Source organism: Corvus moneduloides, chromosome Z (assembly GCF_009650955.1).
Source record: "Corvus moneduloides isolate bCorMon1 chromosome Z, bCorMon1.pri, whole genome shotgun sequence".
NCBI classification, from domain to species: domain Eukaryota; kingdom Metazoa; phylum Chordata; class Aves; order Passeriformes; family Corvidae; genus Corvus; species Corvus moneduloides.
In genome coordinates, this window is record NC_045511.1 from 26,470,802 (window position 1) to 26,491,404 (window position 20,603).

The following is a 20,603-nucleotide window of genomic DNA, read 5'->3' on the forward strand; positions in this document are numbered from 1 at the left end:
ATTCTTGCTGATGCTGCACCTGGTAGCCCTTGTTAGGTACATCATTGTCACAGGTGAATAAAATGCAGATCACTCAAAAGAGAAGCAGCAATGTGTTCTATTGAGGTAAATAAATATTTTTGACAGTTTGATGGAAGCTGGTGAAGTTTGACAGTAAAGTTTAACTCCAGTTGCAGTTCAGGGAGAGCTCAGACTGGGCCCATTTTGATGGCAGTTGATAGAGTGAGGCAGCTGGGTGCTGGTCAGTAGTGGAGACAAGATCAATGTTTGTTTAGTTCTGGTAGCATTTTCTGTGCTTTGGTTACCCTGAAATTCTGGGTTTTAGAAGCACCTTCTGACATATTTCTCAACCCACCTTCACTCCCATGTGCAAGCCAGGGCCTTTCCAGCTCCTTGGTTCACACTCAAGATGTGAGGCTGGCTGCTCCTAAGTCAAGCTGAGAGGGTTCCACTGATCCACCACAGTGTTCTGTATCTGGAGAGAGCCCATTGTTTGGAGCATCCTAACAGCAGGAAGTGTTTCTGTATGTGAATGGGATTTTTTATTTTCTTAATCAGTGCTTTGGTAAAACAATACACCTAAAGATATCTGCATGCTTCCTAAGTAATTCATTTTTCCTTTTTACTTAGTGAGGTTGGAGACAAAGATATAAATCCTGTTGTCCCTTTCTTTCAATGTTTTTGTCTATCACTAAAGACAGCCCAGCATTTTTTTCTTCTTTTCTTTCTATTCCTTGCACTTTGCCAGGGTTTTTCTCCTCCTAGTCAACCTGGATGTAGCTCTCTAGCCCGTATCAGTCACCAGCTGCATAGTCCCAGGGATGTTTATGTCTAATTTGCTGGCTAACACATCTCTTAAGTCTTTTATTTTTCCAGTACATGTTCTTTCTATGACAAGCAGAAAAAACTTCTAAGTGTGGAAGGCACAATTTGTACATGCCATTAAGCCTAAGAACTGGAAGGTACTGTCATGAAAATAATGCAATGGAATTGCCAGGAATTGCTGTATATTAGGTTATGACAGCTTAGGTTATGTATTTTACCAGTACTTGGTGTTTCTCCAGTTTCTGTGACATTACAGCATACTTATTGGTAAAGATTATGTACTGTGAAAATACTCACCTCATACTATCTAATGTTGACTTTTAATCAACAGCTAATTTAAGTTCAGCCTTTTTAGTTCCCACTCAGCCATTTCCACCTTTTTCCACGTAGGCTAATTCTTCTGTTAATTGTAACTTTTACTTTCAGCAGTCTCCTGTGACCTCTAGTGTTACTTAAAATAGAGGAAAACTCAGACATTTATTGTAGTTTTTGCCACCCGTACCTTTTTTCCAAGCCATTTGTCTAGCTGTATTCTTCTCTGCCTTTATTTTCTTCTCTAAAAATACCTATTGCAAACAAAAAAAATTTGTAGTATTTTTTTTTTTTTAAACAGGAATTTTACAGGAAGGGAAGTATTTCTTGAAAAGGCAAGATGGCCCTTCCTGTTTTCCTGCAAAATCAGATCAAGTCTTTTAGTGCAGTCAGACATACTTCACCAGTTTTTGGACAATTTAGGAGTGCTTTTTCTTCTGTTATTTATTTCCCCCAATGTAGCTTTAATAATTCTGTTGGTCAGTAATACTTACTTGCATTACTTATCCTAGATAAATTTCTAAATCCTTACCAGGGGAAAGGGAGGTGGGATAGTTAAGTTGCTCCAGCTCACACTCTTCATTTTTTTAACCTATTCCTACCTTATGGTGAAATTAATTAAACTGAAGAGCCAAGAAGGGGTTTGCTGCCTCCACATCAGGCCTGAGTAATTTTTCTTTTGGCTAATAAGTAATAATGACCGATGGCTTGTTTATTCTGGGGTTTCTGACTTCCCAGATGCAAGAGCTTGTGTGTGATGAAGGTGTCATGCTCCAGCATGTGGCCAGTCTCATTGTCCAAGTGAGAGCACTCAGCTGCCTGGCTTTGTTTTCGTTGCACCATCCATCAGAAATGCAGTTCTCCCTGCCTTCATTTTTCCCCTGTGCTTTCTGCTGTGTCACTCTTGAGTTCCTGGAATTGCAGCCAGTGTTTACTCACTGCCTCTGCTCAGGGTGTTCCTACAGGGATGTTAATTGGCTGCCTAAGTGTCCCTGTGGTGCAAGAAATGCTGCCTCTCTTGCCTCCTCCGCTGCACTAAGGGCACTTAGGAGGCTCAGTCAGCAACCTGGATGTGCCCAGCTTTTGTATTACTCAAATCTGAATGAATAATTTAGAGAGGCTTAACTGAAACAGATGTTCTGACTCCTTTGTTTCTGTGACAAGCCTTTCTTTCCTCTTTGATGAGGGAGTCCTGTTCGGCTGTTGGTTTGTATCAGGGGGGGTTTCAGTGAGCACCTGCCTTGCCAGGTAAAGGGGGTGAAGAGAGAGGTTCGGGTGAGGCTGTCATCATCAGGAATGTTTACTGGGTTGGTTGCCCAAGAGCAGCCTCTTCCATGTACACATTGATTGCCCAGATGCACAAACCAGGTCATGGCTGCCAGGATTAGCAGGCAGCAGTGAGGAGGAAAAACTGAACTAACCTCCTTCCTCTGCAGAAGGTCTCCTGCCAGTGTTGCTTTTGTTTCCTTTTACAGCCTTTAATGAAGTTTTTGCCAGTTCCACAGCCATCAGGAAAGCCAATTTCCACCTCAGTGTTCAATCGTGTCTATTAATAGAAGGCACTAATACTTGAGCACAGCTGGATGCAGGCACCCTTCCTGGATTTTTGTGTTCTTATATGGTATTTCTGTTGATAACAGATGAAGTTTTGCTGCTTTTTATGTAGCAGATTTTTTGCATTGCTCTTAATGAGTAATTATTTTCTTTTTCTGGCTGGCTGCTGCAGCTTAGAGAAGTGAGAATCGTCGTTTTATTTTCGTGGACTATGGAAGCAGTGCTGGGAGAGCTCAACAACAGCGGAAATGCAGTGAGAATTATTTCAGATTTTCAGAGAAAGCTTCTTGACCTTAATGATTTAAGAAATTTCAGACTAGTTACTTTCAGCTGGCATCCAAATTAACACTGTTTTAAAGGGGAATTCACTCTGCTTTCTTAACCAGCAAACAGGAAAACAAGGAAAAAGAAGAGCCATCACTAAACATCTTTGACTGAAATCCCTACTATTTTTGCAGCTGAAAAGTTTGTCTGGATTGTCATCAAAAGTGACACCTACTGTCAGTGGTTTTTTCTGCTACACACCCTACTTAACTGTCACCAGATTTTTATTTTGTGAGCTTTGCAGAGGCACCTTATTCTAAAGGAAAGCATTATTTAGTAGAAGGCATCTGAAGTCACAGGATTGGTTGGGAATGTCCACAGAGGTGCATAAATTTATTCTAATGTTCCGAGTCATATTGTGAAGGTTGCCAAGGCTATCTCTAAAATTTGAGATTATTCAGAAAAACAACAATTCAGATTATCTGAAGACTTCCTTTTCAAGTTCCCCCTGGGGCAGGTGTGTGTCATGACAAACAGATTTACAGAATTTATAGGTGTTCTGCACCAGGACTGTGGCAAATCATGGGGCTGTTCCTGGAAGTTGCCCTCAGAGCTGTTGGCACCATGTGAAAATCAGGAGGACTGTGTTTGTGTGCAGAACAGTGCTGGCTTTTCTTGGTGGCAGAGGCATGCTAAAAATAGACTTAAACATTAAAAATTGGAAGCTGCTGGAGTACAGAAGGTGCCTCTTGTGTGGAAGAGCTGGCTTTGTGTAGTGGTACAGGATTTGCAACTTGTAAAGCTGTGCAGTGGTCAAAATAGCACAATCCTTTCACAACACAAATTCTGTACTGCACTCAGAAGTAGGATATTTTCTTCATCAGTCTGCAGGTGTTTTTCCCTTTCTAATTCCCTTCCAGGGCTGGCTTACTTCTTATTATTCCCTCAAGATAAAGGGCAACACAGAGGTTATTATGAAAAAATGGCTGAAGGTTTTGTTGTTAGCACAGGGGCTTTTTTTATTAAAAAAAAAAAAACAAACTCTCCCACACTGCTACAGGTATTGAAAACTTGATTATATGGCCAAAAAAAAAATTAAAGAGCAGATCACTATTGATATTTCAAGAAGCACCTTTGAATTTCTAAATTAATACAGATTATTTGGTTTTGTTGTGCTTAAAAATAGCACTAGGCAGTCAAGTTTTGGTGGCCTTAAGTGCCCTAAATCATCTCAATTGCTTTCAGTTAGTACTCCTAGAGTCTGGGTAATCAGTCCAAATTTAGGGACTGTAAGCTCATAATAGGGATATTACTCTGCTGAGGGGAAATGAGTGGGTTCCTTCTCTTGACACCGGTGCTGAGAAACCAAAGGGTGGAAGGCCAACACTGCTTTTCCGATGCTGAATTTAGCCTCATCCCAGCTTTTGCTGCGTGGCGCTCAGTGCCAGCTGTCCCTGCTGGGGGGACCCTGGTCCAGCCAGCTCCAGAAGTGACCCCAGAAGGAGCAGGAGGGGTTTGCTCGCTGTGGTTCAGCGTGGGAGCCCGAACCTGCCGGTCTGGGTGCCCTCCCCGTGCTGCTGGGTGGGGATTGTGTGGCTCAGCACTCCGGCTTGCCGAGGGCTTGGCTTGGCCGGCAGCTGCCGGAAACCGCAGCCACAGCCCCAAGCGCCGGGGCGAGGAGCAGCCGCGTCCCTGCAGCAAACAGGAGCCACACGTCCACCGCGTGAGTTAGCTAGCCATCCCTGCTCTGCTTTCCTGCTCCCTCTGCCTCAGGCTTGTTTGTGTTCATGTTGTAGTTATTTTTCCTTTTTTTTTTCCTTTTTTTTTTTTTTTTTTTTGGGTTTCCTCCTCTTTCTCCGCCCCCTTTCTGGGAATTTTGTGGGCTGCGGTAACACGAGGTGCCAGCTCCAGGGCTTGAGGCATTCCAGAGCAGTGTCTAGTTAATAAGCCTTTAGATTTATCTTGACATACTGGAAGCAGCCTTTTCCGACACCACGTGTCATGGCAGTTTGGAGAAGAGAGGGACAAGGAAGAGCAGGGTTTAAAAGCAGTATCCCAAGTTGTTCTGTGTTTGTTTGGGGGTGGGGTTGGTATTTTTTCCTTGCTCAGCGGGCCCACGCTGTTCTGGCTTCCAAGACCTGTGTGATTTTTTTTGGCATGCAAACGCAGAGCCTATATGCCTGTACACAGAGTATTGCATAGTCAGGGTGTGGTGATCTGCAAGAGCAACTTCTTGTTTGAACTGTGCTCAGGTATCAGTAGTTTATTACACTTAAAAATATATGAACTAAAAGATGTAAAACGTGGAAAAAAAGTAATACTTTTCAATAAATTGTATTCTTTTCTGCAGTAGTGAAAATTAGGTAGGTAGGTATTGCTTAAGTTGTGCCACTGTGCGATAATTGTTGGTAGTATTGTCTCTCCTTTGGAGAAAGTGAAAGTAGTGCATGAAATAGCCCAGAATTTTTAAACATTGCAGATACCTCTGCTGAGTTCTTGATATTTTTTTTTTTTTTGGCAACCAGTTTCCTCAATGTTGTATTTTTTTAGATTGATATAAAACATATGCTAACAGCTGCTTCTGCATTAGACATTTTCTTTCCTAGACTAATGTTTGTTACCTTCAGTCTTTTATATAAAATAGTGATTTTTGGTTTGGGGTTTTGCTTTTTTTGTTTTTTGGGTTTTTTTTGTTTCCTTTGAGTGGTTAGATATGTAAGGTAGGTACAGCTTGTAGAAAATCATGTTTCTGATCTTGGAATTGCAGAAATGAGCTCCATGACCAGTTTTTCCTCACAGGTCTGGTTGTAAAGCTTTGCCCTTTAGGGAGACACTCCCAGTTTGAATTCTGGGCAAAGCTGTGCTGCCCTGGAGGTAGTGGCTCTTGGACAGCTGGGAGTGGCGGTAGAGGAGAAACCTCTGTCCCCAGAAAGCAAAGGAACTGTTTTTTCACTGAGTTGGTCTCCAGCCTCTCCACTGTCACCATTCATGACCTTTGTTTCCCCTGAGAGGAGGATGCCTGTGCTCATTAACGCTCTGGGGCTTTGTCCAGAGTCTGCTCTGCCAGAGGAAGAACCTGGCAGGAAGACCGGGAGGGTGGTGGCCTTCAGCACTCCTTGGGAGCTCCTTAAGGCTCAGAAACCCTGCTGGTTTTATGGAAGAAGTCAGGTCTGTGCCTGCCTTTATGCCATGCTCAGTACAAGTGCTGGAACCAACTAGAAAATGCACATTTTTGATCCCCAGGAGAGAAGCCTCTGTGAGGCAGGACAAAACCTCACCAAGGTGGAGATACCATATTTTTTAATTGAACCATAATGCAGTTATTCCTCCAGAGCATGCTGAAGGCTCTCCTGAAGTGATTTGAGTTGAAGCCAATGCTGAAGCAAGAAGTGCCACAATCTGCCTCTTTTTAAGTGGGAATAATAAAACAGTGTTGAAATTTTCTAACATGATCGAAGAATGAAGCCCAGCAACACAATCCCACCACCCCTGGTTATGCAGTTTTGCCCTTAGATGATATTTTAACAGCAAAGTTCTGTTGAGATCCCTTGACTTGGTGGTTTTTATTCTCCTGTGTTTTCCATTCATTTTGGTAGCCATGTGTGGGTCAGTTCATACAGCCATTCATGAATAATATTTTCTCTCTATTTTCTCTGCACTCTGGGAGTGAAAAACAATTTCCAGTTCTGAGTGCTGTTCACGTTGGGTATTGCCTGGCTTGATTGTTGCAGTAGAAGTAATCAAGTTCATAACCTCGGAGACCTTTAGCCTCAAGATGAAGTTGTCTTTTACGTAACTTCAGTGTCTTTTTAAAACCCCCTTTAGAGAATACTGGATCTGTTTGTGACTCCCTGGTTCTGTTTGTTACTCCTCCTCTGCATCCCAGCCCTGCTGAGCAGGGTGTTTTGTGACACTGCAGACCAAGTGACACAAATCCTAGCTGAGCTCAGCAGCGCCACGTGGCATGTGGCTGGCACCTAATCTCTTGTTTTCCTGGTGTTTACTTACCAGCCTGCAGTTTGCTGCTGCAGATAACTGTGGAACGTTCTGGTGTTTGAAACAGCACGCAGAAAATGGAAACAGTTTGGCTGGAGAAGTTGCGGCCAAATTCTAAATGTTCACATGAGGTGAAACTGAAAAGAGGATTTTCGAGCTGCCCAGAGAAAAAGGAGAGCTTGGCTGCAGTGACCGGCTCATACATTACTGTAATCCTGTCCTGTGCAGAGTGGGAACCTGAGAAGAGGCTTGACAGGACTGGGGCACTGCTTCTAATATCGGAATATGACTGAATGAAAGTGAAATTTCAGTGCGTGCCAGATTGTAAAATTTACTGTCACAGAAACAGGAAGTTCCCGAGAGGAGGTAATTCAAGAGCACGCTTTAAGGAGAAATAAGAATCGGGAGTTTAAAGCTGATTGTTGATTAGTGTAAAAGAAGCAAGGATTGTGCAGCCTGTGATACTGTTTGCAGACACACAGGATGTGAAGGCAGCAGACAAAGTCTGTTACCCTGCTTGGAATGCGCTGACTTTGTTTCCAGAGCTCTTCCAATACTGTGGAAGGACATTAAATAGAAATTGCCTTTGTATATAGTAAAGCCTTTAAAGCAGTAAGCCAAGCTGCATACCGGAGCCTTGGCCACAAACTGAACTGAGTATGTAAAGGTTCTTGCTGTGTAGATACTGTGTATAACCTGTGATCAGTTAACAAACTCTTTCCTTCTGCTTCCAAAAGAAGAAAACAGGCACAGTGCTTGTCGCCATCAGCTGAGGGATACTCACAAATTTTTGCACAACCCTAACTTCCTGCATGTAAGTGAGCAGAAACTGAAGTGTTGGAAGTTAAAGAAAGAGTTGAATAGTACAAAAATTGCTTAAAGTGAATGGTCATTCCCTGGCCTCAGCTGTGTTTTGTTCCAGCATAAAGCTGTTTCAGAGTCTCAAGAGTTGCTGAAATAAAGAAAAAAACAAACATGCCACTATTGAACCTTATTAAACCTTGGACTTGAATTAGGTTGCTGCAATCCAGATGTCTTCAAACAGACATCTCACCTAAAGGTGGTTTGTCAGTTTCTACGAGGTGTGAATACTTGTTCTACACCGTGGTAAATGTAATTCTGATCTTACTGATTTGCTTGATAACATTTCGTTTAGTGTGACCAAATTCAAATGCCAGTAGGTTGTGTCTAAAAACACTGCTTCAAAACCTGCTGCGTTAAATTTGAGTGGTGTGGCTAACCAGCTCTGGCTGATGCATAAAACTCAGTAGTGAGGTCTGGAAGAGTTTCATCTCTGTGCCAGAATGGCAGAAATTTTATTCCAGTGTTCGAAGTAGAAGAAGCCGGTAAGAGTGAGTGGCTCAATGTTTCCATGATCATCAATAAATTTAGCAGCTCCTGAGGCTGTAAAAGAGTCTTTATAAGCTAATCAGCATCACAATCTCCTGGTTCAAACCAGTTTCTTAAAAAAATCATCGTGTTTTTATTTCATGAGGAAATGGCTGTATTTCCTCTGTGTCTTCTACCATCTCTCAATGAGGGTTGATGTTGCTTCTGAGTATGGATTAATGATTGTTGCAAATGCTTATTCTCCATGGTGAGAAAATGGCAGAATAATGAAATTTTAAGGTTATTCTTTTCCACAGTAGTAGCTGCAGGAATTTGAACTATAATGATAGTAATAGATAGTACATATTTTTCAGTTGTATTAACACCAGCTGAGTTGATGAATGCTAAAAGCACAACGAAGCATCTCCAGAGACAGGGTTTCTTCTTCTTGTTTTGTTTTGTTTTTTTTCAAAGACAGGTATTTAAAACCAGGTATATTGATGAATTGAACTACGGTAGCATGAGTTTAAAAACCAGCCAAAATAACAACTTTGGCAAGGAGTTTTAGATTGAGTTAGAGTATAGTTATGCATGATGTAACTGGAACTGTCCTCCAAGGATTTTTTTTTCCCCCCCACCTGCCCTCAGTGGCTGACAGGAGCAGAAGGCCTTTGTTTGTAACATGCAGTGTTGGTGAGTTTCAGTAAAACAGGAATGAAAGGGGAGTTACAGGCGGGCAAAGTCAGCCATCAGAAATTGCAGCGTAAATCATTTAGAAATCGTTCTCATCACTTCTACAGAGAAACCCATCACAACAGGGCAGCACAAATACCCCAGTGTCTGAGTAATACACAGGTACTGACTAGAAACCTGCATCCTGCTCTTCCATTTCATTAGGTTCTTAATATTAAGCCTCCAAAAAATTAACTGGGAGACTGAAATCTTCAAAAGAATATAATTTTCTTGGTTGTTGTGGGTATTCTTATCCTTCCTTTTAAAAGTTGTTGCTTTTCTTAAAAATGTAATAGCAGAACTGCATGTAAGAGCAGCAGTTGCAAAATAGCAGAATATTTCCAAAATTACTTGGGATGGAAAATGACATAGGAGCACTCAAAGTTGTAATTTTTGAACTTGGCTACTATAGATACTGTAACAATAAAAGATATTTAAAGAGTTACTGTCAGTGCTAAACCTTTTTTCCCATTTTAAGTCACTGTATGCCTTAGATGCTGTGTAGCTTTAAGTACACACGTTTGTATATTTATGTATTTATTTGTACATCTGCACACACACGCCCGTGGTGCCATCCCTGTCCCACCTCCTGTGTGTGTGTCCGGGGGTGGGAGGGCTGTAAAGCCCTTGCCACACACCATCAAAGCAAGTGAGAGGTTTAACCTCCTAACAGCTCAAGTGGTATTTCACGCTTCAGCAGAATAACCCATTATTTCTCACAATGGTTCTCTGAAGAGCTTTCACTGCCCGCATCTTACAAGCACTGTTAATTAAAGTTCGGTATCAGGGCCATTCATGGAAGGAAGCAGCCACTCACAGTCAGGTAGATTAGGTTTTCCCTTGCATTACACACCCAGTGAGTTAGTGGTTGTGAAATCATAGGTGTTGTGAGCTCTAAGCCTGAGAAGCAGTCCCAGCTCAGCCATGCCTAAGGGGTGTTAGCCCAGAAGAGAATTTGGGTGGCTCTTCAGTCCTCTGTTCCAGACTGAGTTCAGCTACATCAATCAACAAATATTTATACAAGCTCCCCCAAGGGCTGCTAGAGCTAGAGGTGCCTGATTTGTCCAGGTAGCCTTTGCCACAGAGTGACTCTTCTCTCCAGAAGGAAGATCACTGAGATTCTTTATTAAAGGCTGAGTCACTTTCTTCTTTGTTTCCCATTTCTTGGGGCCCTGACCAAAGCATCAGGTGCTGACTCACCTTTCCTTTCACTAAGTCATTCATACATCTTACTAATTTTTTCCACCTAAACCTGTCCTCACATCTTTCAATATTCATCTCTGCTATGGTGTGATGGCCAAAATTGTTCCCGCACTTGACCTAGAGAAGCCCAAGCCAAAGAGATTGGAAGTTGTATTTTACATTTATATTTACATTGTCACAGCAACAGATTACTTTCCCCAGATTCCTCTTCCCTTGCTTGTTTTTAGCAGGAGCATCTCAGCCTGTCACATTATGGCCTTTACATGTTTTTGTCAGTATTGCTGCCTGTCTAGCAGGGTTTGGTGGTGTTTGGGGGTTTTGTGTTACTGCCTTCAAGATAACCACCAGTGTCAGAGATCAGGAGCTCTGTTCTAGTCAGCTGTCTGAAAGCAAGGTTGTAACCCAGTCTTACAGACCAATTTCCCCATTTTATTCGAGAGAATGTCACCTCAAGTAGTGAAAAGTTGCAGTGACAATGTGTCCCACTCTGGAGGTTTGTTGCTTTATTCTTGTTGTTTCTTATTTATTCTCTTGTCGTCATCTCAGCATTTCTGAATGGGTTGCTTGGTAAGCGTTTGCAGCCTCTCTTCTGGTTTTGAAGGTCTCCACCTGGTGCATTGTGCTCCTTTCTGAGTTTCTGCAATGACCTTCCTCAGTCTGATGAATCTTCCTGATGAACTTCCAGAGTAGTTTCAGTGATTTTTAGTTCTGTGAAACCGAGAGCTCATGGATTTCTTTGCCTTTTGTTGTCTTTTTCCAAAGGGCATCTGCATCCAGTTCTCTGAGCTGTTAAAGTTTTTTATTTTGATGTTTGTCACCATTATTTTCTTCTTCTTCTGCTATTGCACTTTCCATTTTACTTGCAGATTTCTGAGGTACACACAGTAAGAGTAGATCACCAATTTCTGATAGTTTGTTTTGCTAACCTACTGCTTGGCTTCTGTGACAGTTCTCTTTTAAGAGTAGCCTGAATGCTGCCCTGGTAACTGGACAAATGAGTTTCCAAGGGATTCCTTCTCTTACCAAATTAGATTCCAGGTCTCTTCATCAGCCCTTCCTGCAAAGCCATCCTCTAACTCAAGAGCACCTGAGGTTCTCTGGTCAGCTCCTGCGCAAAGACTGATTGATCCCTGTTAATCACTCTGTGCTGCATGTCACCCAGCAGCTCTGCTGGCAAGGGGGGTAATTAACAGGGATTTTAGTCTTTGCTTGATCAGTGCTATCCTGTAACCTCTTCCCTGTCCTTCCAGTCCCTGCTGTGGTGGTCTCGGGACTCTTACACAGGGAGCAGCTCCTGGTGGGCTACCGGTGGTCCTGGATGCCTTGCTGCAGATTTGCCCCCCAGCTCACACAAGAGCTGTGTGTTAGCCATCCCCCAGGCTGGGATCCCTGGCTGCACCTTGCTCACAGGGCACCAGGGCTTGCACAGCACCCTCTACCACCCACGCCTGGTTTCAGGCAGGACCCATGGGGCTGCAGCTGCAGGAGAATGGGAATCAGCACTGATTGCTCTGGTTCTCCCCTCTGGCTCTGCTCTCCAGGGATCCCTGACAGCTCAGAGGACACCCCGCTCTCCATTTGCAGCAGCTCCTGGCTTTCTCTTTCCCAGCCTCCTGGTCTGGTTAAACCCTCACTGTTTGACACCCCAGCCTTCCTGCAAGGGGGTGTTGGGGCTGAGCAGGCCGGGGTGCGAGCAGGGTGTGCCACAGCCACACGGCAGCTCTGCGTCAGGAGGTTTTTGTTGCCCAGTTGCCAGGCAGCACTTTAATATTTACCTCCACGCCTGACACACGTCCCTGTGTTGCTTCACGCCTCCTGCACTCCCTCTGTGGGGCTGTGGCAGAAACATCTGGGCACAGCTGGCGGAAGAGCAGGGTCCTGGGGACGGAGCAGCAGAGCAACGCGAGGGTAAGAGGCTGATGCCCAGGGCCGGGCTGGTGGTGATAGGGTGGCACAGTGGTGACCAGACCAGCCAGAGGGCTTGGAGCTCAACAGTCTCGTGGCATTGTCAGTCTGGGAAGCTCAGTGTGGCTGCGGAACCTGCTGGCTGAAGGGCTGGGAGAACAAGGACCCCATTTCTTCCCTTTGTGGGAAAAGAAGAAAAGGGAACACACTTCCTGAGTGGCTTTTTTTGGGGAGACAGTGGGAAATTGTGGGCCTTCATTGTGGAACTTGAGTAGGAAGTGGTGAAAGCGAAGCAGGGCACTCCGTGGTGGTCCCTGTGCTCTTCCCACCTGTCCTGCTTTTCCCCTCTGGCTCCTCAGGGCTTTGTTCCTCTGAGTTAACCCTGAGTGTCCCCAGGGAGGATGGCTTGGTGTCCTCCACAGCCACTGCTCAGCAGCCATGCATTGAGCTGTTTTCTCTTTTCAAACTGCGCCTCTTCCTCCATGGGTACATCCATTCTTCACCTTTTTGCGTCTGGTGGTCACTGCTGTCCTGCTGGACAGGGCAGAAAGAAGCAGCTGGGCTTTTGGGAGGTGTTCATCCCTGCAGGTTGTGGTGCTGCTGCTGTGCTGGGACATGGGAAGAAAAAGAATTTTTCGGTGCATTTTAAGACAGCAGCTTGGTAAGAGTTTTCTGAGGGCTGGAAGGGAGAAAGGCTCAGATAAATGTTTTTATTATTAAACAGACAGGGACTAGGGTGACTAATAAGAAGGTGTAGAACAGATACCTGCTTGTTAGTCATGCTGAAGGAATCCAGATTAATTTCTTGGAGAAGAAAGAAAAGGAGAGGGAGAACTGTTAAAGACCAAATTAGGAAAAATGCCTTGTTGCCAGCAGATTAGCTGATGGTGGTAGTAGAAGTACGTTAAAAGGTTATTAAAAACTTCTGTTCTCCGCCCTGATGTAGGAGACTCTGTATATTCCTGTGTGTGTCTCCACCCATACAAAAGTTCCCATCTTTTAAGTAGTCAATCGGTAGGTCTATGGTCTATTATTTGTCTACTTTTCTGCAGTGTGACAACTATATATATATTTTTTATATATATATTTATATATATATATATTTATATATATTATATATATAAATCTATATATTTAGAACAGTCAAACCTCTCACTGAGCCAGTGGCATGGTAAACAGAGACAATGCAAAAAAAAGGGAGAGAAGAGAAAATGTAAAAAAGTTAGTAAGTTGTGCTGCAAATTTAAATGTGACCTATGAATGTGTTACTGTGACAGAGATCACAATATGTCACAGAATCATAGAATACAGCTTTGTGCGTATGCAAAAATACAAAATACACCTTTAAGCAGAGGAGCGTGAAGCAGGAGTAGAGGAGTAGTATTACTTCTTCACAAAGTATTGATGAGACAACTGGAATATTCTGGGCTTTGAAGTTTGATACAGCCACAACAGAAACACACCATGGTGGTTTTGGATTGACATCCCTGAAGCCAGGAGAACAGAACATGTCCTTTGTAGAGTTCCAGAAAGGTCAGGTGATAACGTAGGAATAGTGGCAGGACATGTGCTGCTTATGTATTAGCTACGCCTTTTTAACACAACATATTTGAGTTTCCTACTTTAGTATTAAATATTTTCTGTAACAAACTAGTAAATCGAAAGGCACAGGTTTTGTTAAAGAATTTTAAAGAGAAGCGTGGATGAATCCTGCAAAGTAAGTACATATGCTTCAGTGTGAGAGCAGGATTTGGGTTTGTCTTGGTACTTGATGAAAAATTTGTTGTGAGTACATGTCAGAGGAGAAAAAATAATGTTTAAAGAAGGTCTGTGGGCATCATCAAACTGTCAAAATTCTGTGTGTATATATTGTCGAAATACAGGCCAGGCAAAAGACCTAAAACAATAACTCTAATTTTCAAAAATAATTTATTCTTTATTCAGCTGGGTAACAAGTGAATTCAGATTCTTGATGCTTGCTTAATACTAAGCATGTATAACAAAAGTAAAGTTGTTGGGTTTTTTTCTCTTAGAAGCAGTCTCCTTCTGTGGATGCACCAAAACCACAAATTATGAAGCCATCTGAAACCAGGGTAAGAATTTCAGAAGAAAATCATGCATGTATGAAGACATGGAATTTCCTTTTTAACACTTTGGTACTGAGTAACTTTACCTGTATTTCTTATCTGTAGCTTAGTTTCCTCTTCAAAAGAAAAAAAAAAAAAAACAACTAAAAAAATGCTATTCAAAGCACCCAGAGGTTTTTACGACAGCAATAAAAAGAAAATTCATTGCAATGCTTAATTTTAGCTGTCACGTTTTGTGACTTGGGTATAGCTCCCCCCAGTGTGATTGCAGGGTTATTTACCTGGTGATGATTTTTCACATACTCAGCAAATCCAGGAGGAGCTTCAGCTTTCTCTGTATGTGCAGTTGCATCTCCTCGTTAATCTCCTGTGTTTCTCTGTCTTGACAGCTCCCTTGCCTTTGCCCTTCATGCTTGTTCTGTCTTGTTTTATGGCTGGGGCTTCCTCAGTGTCAGGGCTGTGTCATCAGTCATGTCCTTTGCTTGTTAGGAGAGAGTCATTGTCCTCCGTCACGCCTCCGTTGCCTAACAGGAGTTACCTCTGTTGTTTAAACAAATGATTAATGGTGCTCCCCCCCCAGCCTCTTCCATTTTCCACAGTCATAACAGCAAAACCAACAAAAAACTGGATGCCAAAGGAGGCCAGCAGGGACTTGTGTGGTGGTGAAGGCTCAGGCTGCCTGCGCCTTGTGTAAATGCCAGTAAAGGGATGCCTGGAGGGGTGAGGGTGGGAGAGGCCCCTGCAGGTGCTCTGGTGCAGGCAGAGCCAGCTCTGCAGGTAAATAGCGCTGCTGGACGCCCTGCCAGGCAGCTTTTGAGTGTTTCGGCACAGTCAGAGTTGAGGTTTGGTCACCTTCACAGTGATTTTTTTTTTTTCCATTTATCAAATGGGAAGTTTCTTTGCAACAACCTTTTCCTCTTGTGTCTGGTCGTTCTGGCCTGCATCTCCCATCTCTGCATTTGAATTTAGCCATTACATTCCACTCAGCTTTTTGAAACCCTTTTCCTCCATGCACACATACGTCTACGAGCTGAATGGCAATTAAACAAATTTTTAATTTGTGTACAATCATAATTACTCACACATGAAGTCATCTGCCAGCCTCTGGTTTCACCTCCCTGTTGCGTTTGTGGGCAAACTCGTTTGTGTCGTGTTCATTAATGCTGTGGTTCTCCATATGGTCTAACCCAGACAGCTACTGTCTTTCCCTACTTGAAATTTAAAACAACTCTCAGAAGAATGTGGTAAATGAGCCAAAAATAGAGTAGCAGAGACATTCTTCAGCACTGTAAGACTGGTAGACACAAATCCCTTTGAAACAGTAGCCTGCATTTGCATGTGTACCATAATTAATGTTTTCTTTTAATGTCTGTTGCATTATTAATGTCTTTTTCCTGCTGGATTAAACAAGTCATTTGCATTTTTGACAGTAGACTTCTTTGAAAAGAAGTGAGGTTGCTGAGTCACTTCAATTTCTAGTCCTAAATTTCTTGCAAATTCTTTCCTGATTGCCTGCTGTAACTACATCTCATTTGTCCTTCCTGGGGCCTCTCTAGTGTGCCACTGCTCTTAAACATGCTCTGGACCACTTTTCAGCTTTCAATTCTCTGTGTGTGTATCCTTTGTCTCTAATGAACCTGCAGAGTTGTGCCTCTCTGAGAAAGCCCTGAGTTCACTGTGGCAGAGGAAGGAATATGGAATTTCTTGTTCTGTGGGCAAAGCACGGTGTTAGGTGGAGAGTTTGGAGGACAAGGGTGTAGAGCCAGCACCCAGTGGATTTTGCAGGGTTGGAGGAAAACAGGGTGCTGCCACTGCCGCTGTCCCCGACACGTCCCCTTCAGTTGCCTTCCTTTTGCACGTGTTCGTGCAACCAGGGAACCAGTGTAAAAGTATTCTTTTTCATTTCCAGACCATTTTTCAGTCAGTTTAAAATGCCTGCTCTCAGATCCTGGCACAGTGCAGGTGGAAGCAGGCAGTTGAAGGGGAAGTGGAACACCTTTTTCTCCACAGGAATTCAGTGCATGCCACCAGCTGATGCCATGGCTTCAGTCTGTGGCTGCTCACAGCTGACTCTGTTTAAAGGATGGCTGAACAATTCCTCTGAATGGGTGGTCTCATACAAAAATTGTTGGTTTGATTTGCCTGGGGTTTTTTTGGTTGTTTTTTTTTAAATTAGATTTGAGCTTTGTAATTGCTAAAACTGTATTTAAATAGATGTGTCTCTGTGTGTGAGCAGGTGTTTATAATCACGTGTTTTATTGTGGCCTCAGCATGCTTTTGTGTGAAAGTCCTGAATCAAATCCTTGCCCATATGGGTTCATTTCTTCTTAGCACTGCCAAACATAAATTTATAGTATGGGCAATTCCGCACATTTTAAAAGTTACGAAAGAACAGTGAATGATGCATACCTTACACAGAAGGTGCATAAAGTATTCAGTGAAATAATATTTACAGTATAAAAAAGGAGACTTGCAGTTGTTCATAACTGGTTTGGCAGGTTGAGAATTTGTATTCAGTGTTCTGTACAGGTGTTGTTGGGTGTGGGCAGAAGTGCAAGTATATTTTATTGTCCTGCAAAAACAAGGTGTGTTTAGTCTTCTTCTGAAAAGCAGATAAGAAAAACCTGAATTTGTGCTCTGACAGCAGGGTACTTAAAATCCTGAGCAGGCAGTAGTCCCAGAGCAAGAAAAGTCAAACTCTGTGTTTTTTGAACTTCATCCTTGCGCTTCTGTTACATTTTTTTGCATCTTGTTGCTGAAGGACATCCCATGACTGATTGACTCTCTACAATAGATGTTACAGAAAAACCTTACTTTGTCTTAAACACTGGAAAAGTTTAGGATTATCCTTTCATTACAGGATTATTTAGTGTGCAGGTACAAAAATGGATGTGTGTGTCTTTGAGTTAGCAGTAGTCATGTAATAAGGACACACTGGTGGGAGCATATAAAGCATGACTGAACCTGAGAATGACTGTGCTTTAATCAGGTATTAGGCATCACGACAAAATAAAAAGCAGGGAATTTGGGGAGGGCTTGGGAACCTGAGAGGTTAAGTGATGATTTTTTTTAAGAAAGGGGTTTTTTTAAATATCTTTTTCTCACTTGGAGAATTTTTGGTTCTCCCTCTCCATCAGTATTTCCCCACTTGTGTGTGGAGGTGTGTTCTTTACCCTGGTCCACATCTTCGAGACCTTTGCCAGGATTATGCCCAGGCATCTGCATTTAATGTGTGCTCAGGATTTCCCAGCCCAGTGTCTGCAGTTCAGTGTGAGGGTGTGAATACTTGCGTAGCAAATGGTAAACAAACTTAGCAAATTTCCCTGTGTGGTCAGCCAGAAAACGGAAGCTGGGTGATTCTAAATGGTAGTGAATGTTTGGCTGAAGTAGCAAGAAAAAATAAGAATAATATGGTGAGGAGGGTGGTTTTTTGTCTTCTTACCAGATATAACTATTTAATTTTTCAGTTTCAGTTCTTACTACTAGAAATTTATTGCTTACTGTACTTTGACTGAGTGAATCACAGGAACTGATTTTGTGGCATGACTGGAGAAGATTTTCATGTGTAAACCCTGGAAGTGCAGTCATGTCATACTATCCTAGCCAGGTTGTTCAGCTCTGTTGTAAAATATGAGCATTAGGAGGTTACAGAGGAGAGAAAAACACAAATTTTCTGCTGTGTGTAGTATAAGGATATTACCTGAACGTATCCCACCCCACGTATGTCCTGTTGAATCTAAGTAATTAATGTCTTTTCCATCAGGACTGTGTGTATTTTTATAATTACTTACTTTACAATTATAATTATTTTATTAATAAACTAGAGAAAAATAATTCATTAAATAACATTTGAGGTTATTTCAGAAATTGGTAGTGGCAATTTGGGTTTGTTATCAAACTGGTCCCTGTATTTAGCATCTTCTTCCCTTCTCAATCCCCCGTGTGAGGAATGAGTTTGTGTGTGGGCGTTTGCACACCTTTGAGTGCTCTTAAATCATTGGCAGCCTGTGTTAGGATGTTGTGAACTGCAAGATTAGTGTATAGTAGTTAGACTGCATGTGTGCCAGCAAGTGTGGACCTGTCTGATATTCTGCTTTACATAATCTGATCCTCTGCAAATAACCATGTATATTAATCTTTGAATAAATGTCATTTATATTTCAGTCTGCAACGACAACCAAAGCAGGATCTGAAAAAAACACCCAGTCAGACAAGGTAAATACCTTTCACCTCTGCAGAGGTGCTGTACTTTGGCCTTTTACTAACTCTGAAAAAAGAGGCTGAACTCCTGGCTATTTCTGTGTCATATGAAACCAGTGTGTGATCTGTGACATACCTGTGCACAAACTCGGGACAGCCCAAGAAATGTCCCATGAACCATCTTTAGATCTGTCTTGTACTTAACTTGGACTAGCATGGATCGTGTTCCATAGCACTGAGTGGTGGAAATGGTAAATTATCTCTGTTTTTTATTTTATAACAGCCAACAGACTCTCAGAATAAACAGCTGTCTGAAGAGAAGCAAAAGGAACCAAGTGATGTAAGTTGTGTAATTTCTCTCTCTCTCTCGCTTTGAATTTCTTAATTCAGAGGGTTTCTTCTGGTATTTTTCTTCTGTCTTTTGCTTAAAAAAATAGTTTGAAAAAATAAAAAGCCAGCCCTCCGTATCTAGTGATAATCGTTTATCTCTACACAGGGAAAAAACCAAACACCACCTACCGTGACAACAGCTTCCAAACCAAATAACACAGGAAAAGTAACTACAACTCAGGCTGAGCAGCCTCCACCAGCAACCTCCACAGAGACAGCAAAGGTATAACAGAAGCAACAACCAATTTCTATTATTTAAGCCAATTTTTATTATTTTATTGAGGGGATGTTAGGAATCCACATCCAGATGGATTCTTTAGCTGAATATTGTCAAGTGAGACCTTTGGGCCCCCAAAAATCACTATGGAGATAAGCTGTTGGCCAAGCAAAGAACATGAAGAGCCACCACAGTTTTAGGCCTGCTCCTGTGTGTTTGGGGCTCTTCTGTTTTTCTCTGAGGTTATTTTTAAGTTCCTTGTAGCTGCACAGTTGTCATTGGTTCTTTGTCAGGCTCTTTGCCTGCCCACTCACTGCAGTGTTGGCTCCAAATGCAGCAGGAAGGCTCTGGAAGAAACTAAAGTGAGGAAAGTTGGGGAAAAAAGTTGGGGAGGGGTCATTTCCCCAGGGAAAATGGAGAAAAAATACGAAGGAAAAGCATGTGGTGGCATCAGGATGTAGATGTTTCGGTCTCCTGGTTCTGCATGTGTCTGGTGACAAGGCCAGGGTAACACGAAGGCCTCCTTCAGCTCCACTACAACACCCTTATTTTTGGCTGTAAATGGGAGTGTCAGTAATGCAGAAGTCTGCATTTTGTGTGGTGGTGTTGCTCCTCCACCTCTCTGCCTGCAGCAGTTTTCATCCCACCCACTTGAGCACCTTTTGCAGCTGGAGTGTAATGGTGCATTGAGAGCTACCAGGAGTAAATGACAGCTTTCCAAAGAGACTTGGAAGGGGCCTCAAAGTCTTTCTTGCTGTGCAAATTTCTTTCACTGGCAAAGTAAAAAGAAGGAGATAGAGTGCTTAAAATAGAAAGCTTTCTTTCCCACAGCAGAATCATACTGGAAGCATAGCTTTTATGGTGGTAGCTCACTCTGCCCAAGCATCTGGGTGCTGCTCAGGTGCACCAGCCACAGCTGCTGATTAAAAAAATGTACACAGCCTCAGCACTGGGTGTTTTTGTCTCTCTTTTAACATTTCAGTAAACCATCCCTTAATTTTTCTTTTATTTTGCTCCAGCAAAAGTCCAAGGAGATGTCCACAGTGACTGGTGCAGCTGCTGGAACAGGCACAGCTGGTCCTAGTGCGGTTGCTGCTGCTGATAAATCAAGTACTGAGGTTGGTAGACATAGCCTTAGACAAAGGCTTCCCTTGTAATAATGTCTCAGAGGGTGCTTCTCTCTCTGAAAGACTTCAGTTTCAGGAAAAAAAATAAATGGGTAACTGCTGAAGTATTGAGACATCCTCATTATTTATGATGGTGAAGCACCATCTGAAAGAAAAGGTGAAAAACCAGTGGTGTGTCATTTCTGCTTTGTCAAATGGGATTTCTTTAGAAGCTAGCTTAAAATTACACAAGTTTAAAATTAATTACTCTCTGTCTTTGGTTATTTTTGAATATGTATATGTATCAACTGATACACAAATAGAAAATACCTTATTAATGATACTGGAGAACTGAGTTTAGAACAATTCTCGCTGAAAAATTTGGCAAGTGCATGCCCTGCTGAAAGAAAGCTTTTCATTTGGTTTATAGGAGTCTTCTACAGATTCACCAGATGATTCAGAATTTTTTTTTTTTCCCCCCTG

At 42.5% G+C, this 20,603-nt stretch overlaps 1 protein-coding gene and 1 long non-coding RNA gene across 12 annotated transcripts in view; one reads left to right on the forward strand and one right to left on the reverse strand.

Annotated features, from left to right (window-relative positions):
- Nucleotides 1-20,603, forward strand: part of CAST (calpastatin) — a 50,319-nt gene that overhangs the window by 12,380 nt on the left and 17,336 nt on the right. For 7 of the 11 annotated variants that reach the window (XM_032095512.1, XM_032095513.1, XM_032095514.1 and 4 more), the window contains exons 1-6: nt 4,268-4,678; nt 14,154-14,213; nt 18,372-18,422; nt 18,691-18,747; nt 18,904-19,020; nt 20,034-20,132. In XM_032095512.1, coding sequence (XP_031951403.1) covers nt 4,283-4,678; nt 14,154-14,213; nt 18,372-18,422; nt 18,691-18,747; nt 18,904-19,020; nt 20,034-20,132 — 780 coding nt within the window. In that variant the 5' untranslated portion in view covers nt 4,268-4,282. Of the gene's footprint in view, nt 1-4,267; nt 4,679-12,023; nt 12,123-14,153; nt 14,214-18,371; nt 18,423-18,690; nt 18,748-18,903; nt 19,021-20,033; nt 20,133-20,603 lie in introns of those variants that run through there. The other 4 variants (XM_032095519.1, XM_032095516.1, XM_032095522.1 and 1 more) reach the window with 2 other exon arrangements.
- LOC116437623 lies at nt 704-20,038 on the reverse strand. The gene is made up of 3 exons (XR_004237386.1): nt 19,160-20,038; nt 3,185-3,189; nt 704-715 (listed from the first exon to the last, which is right to left on the reverse strand). It is a non-coding gene; the product is annotated as an uncharacterized LOC116437623 (long non-coding RNA).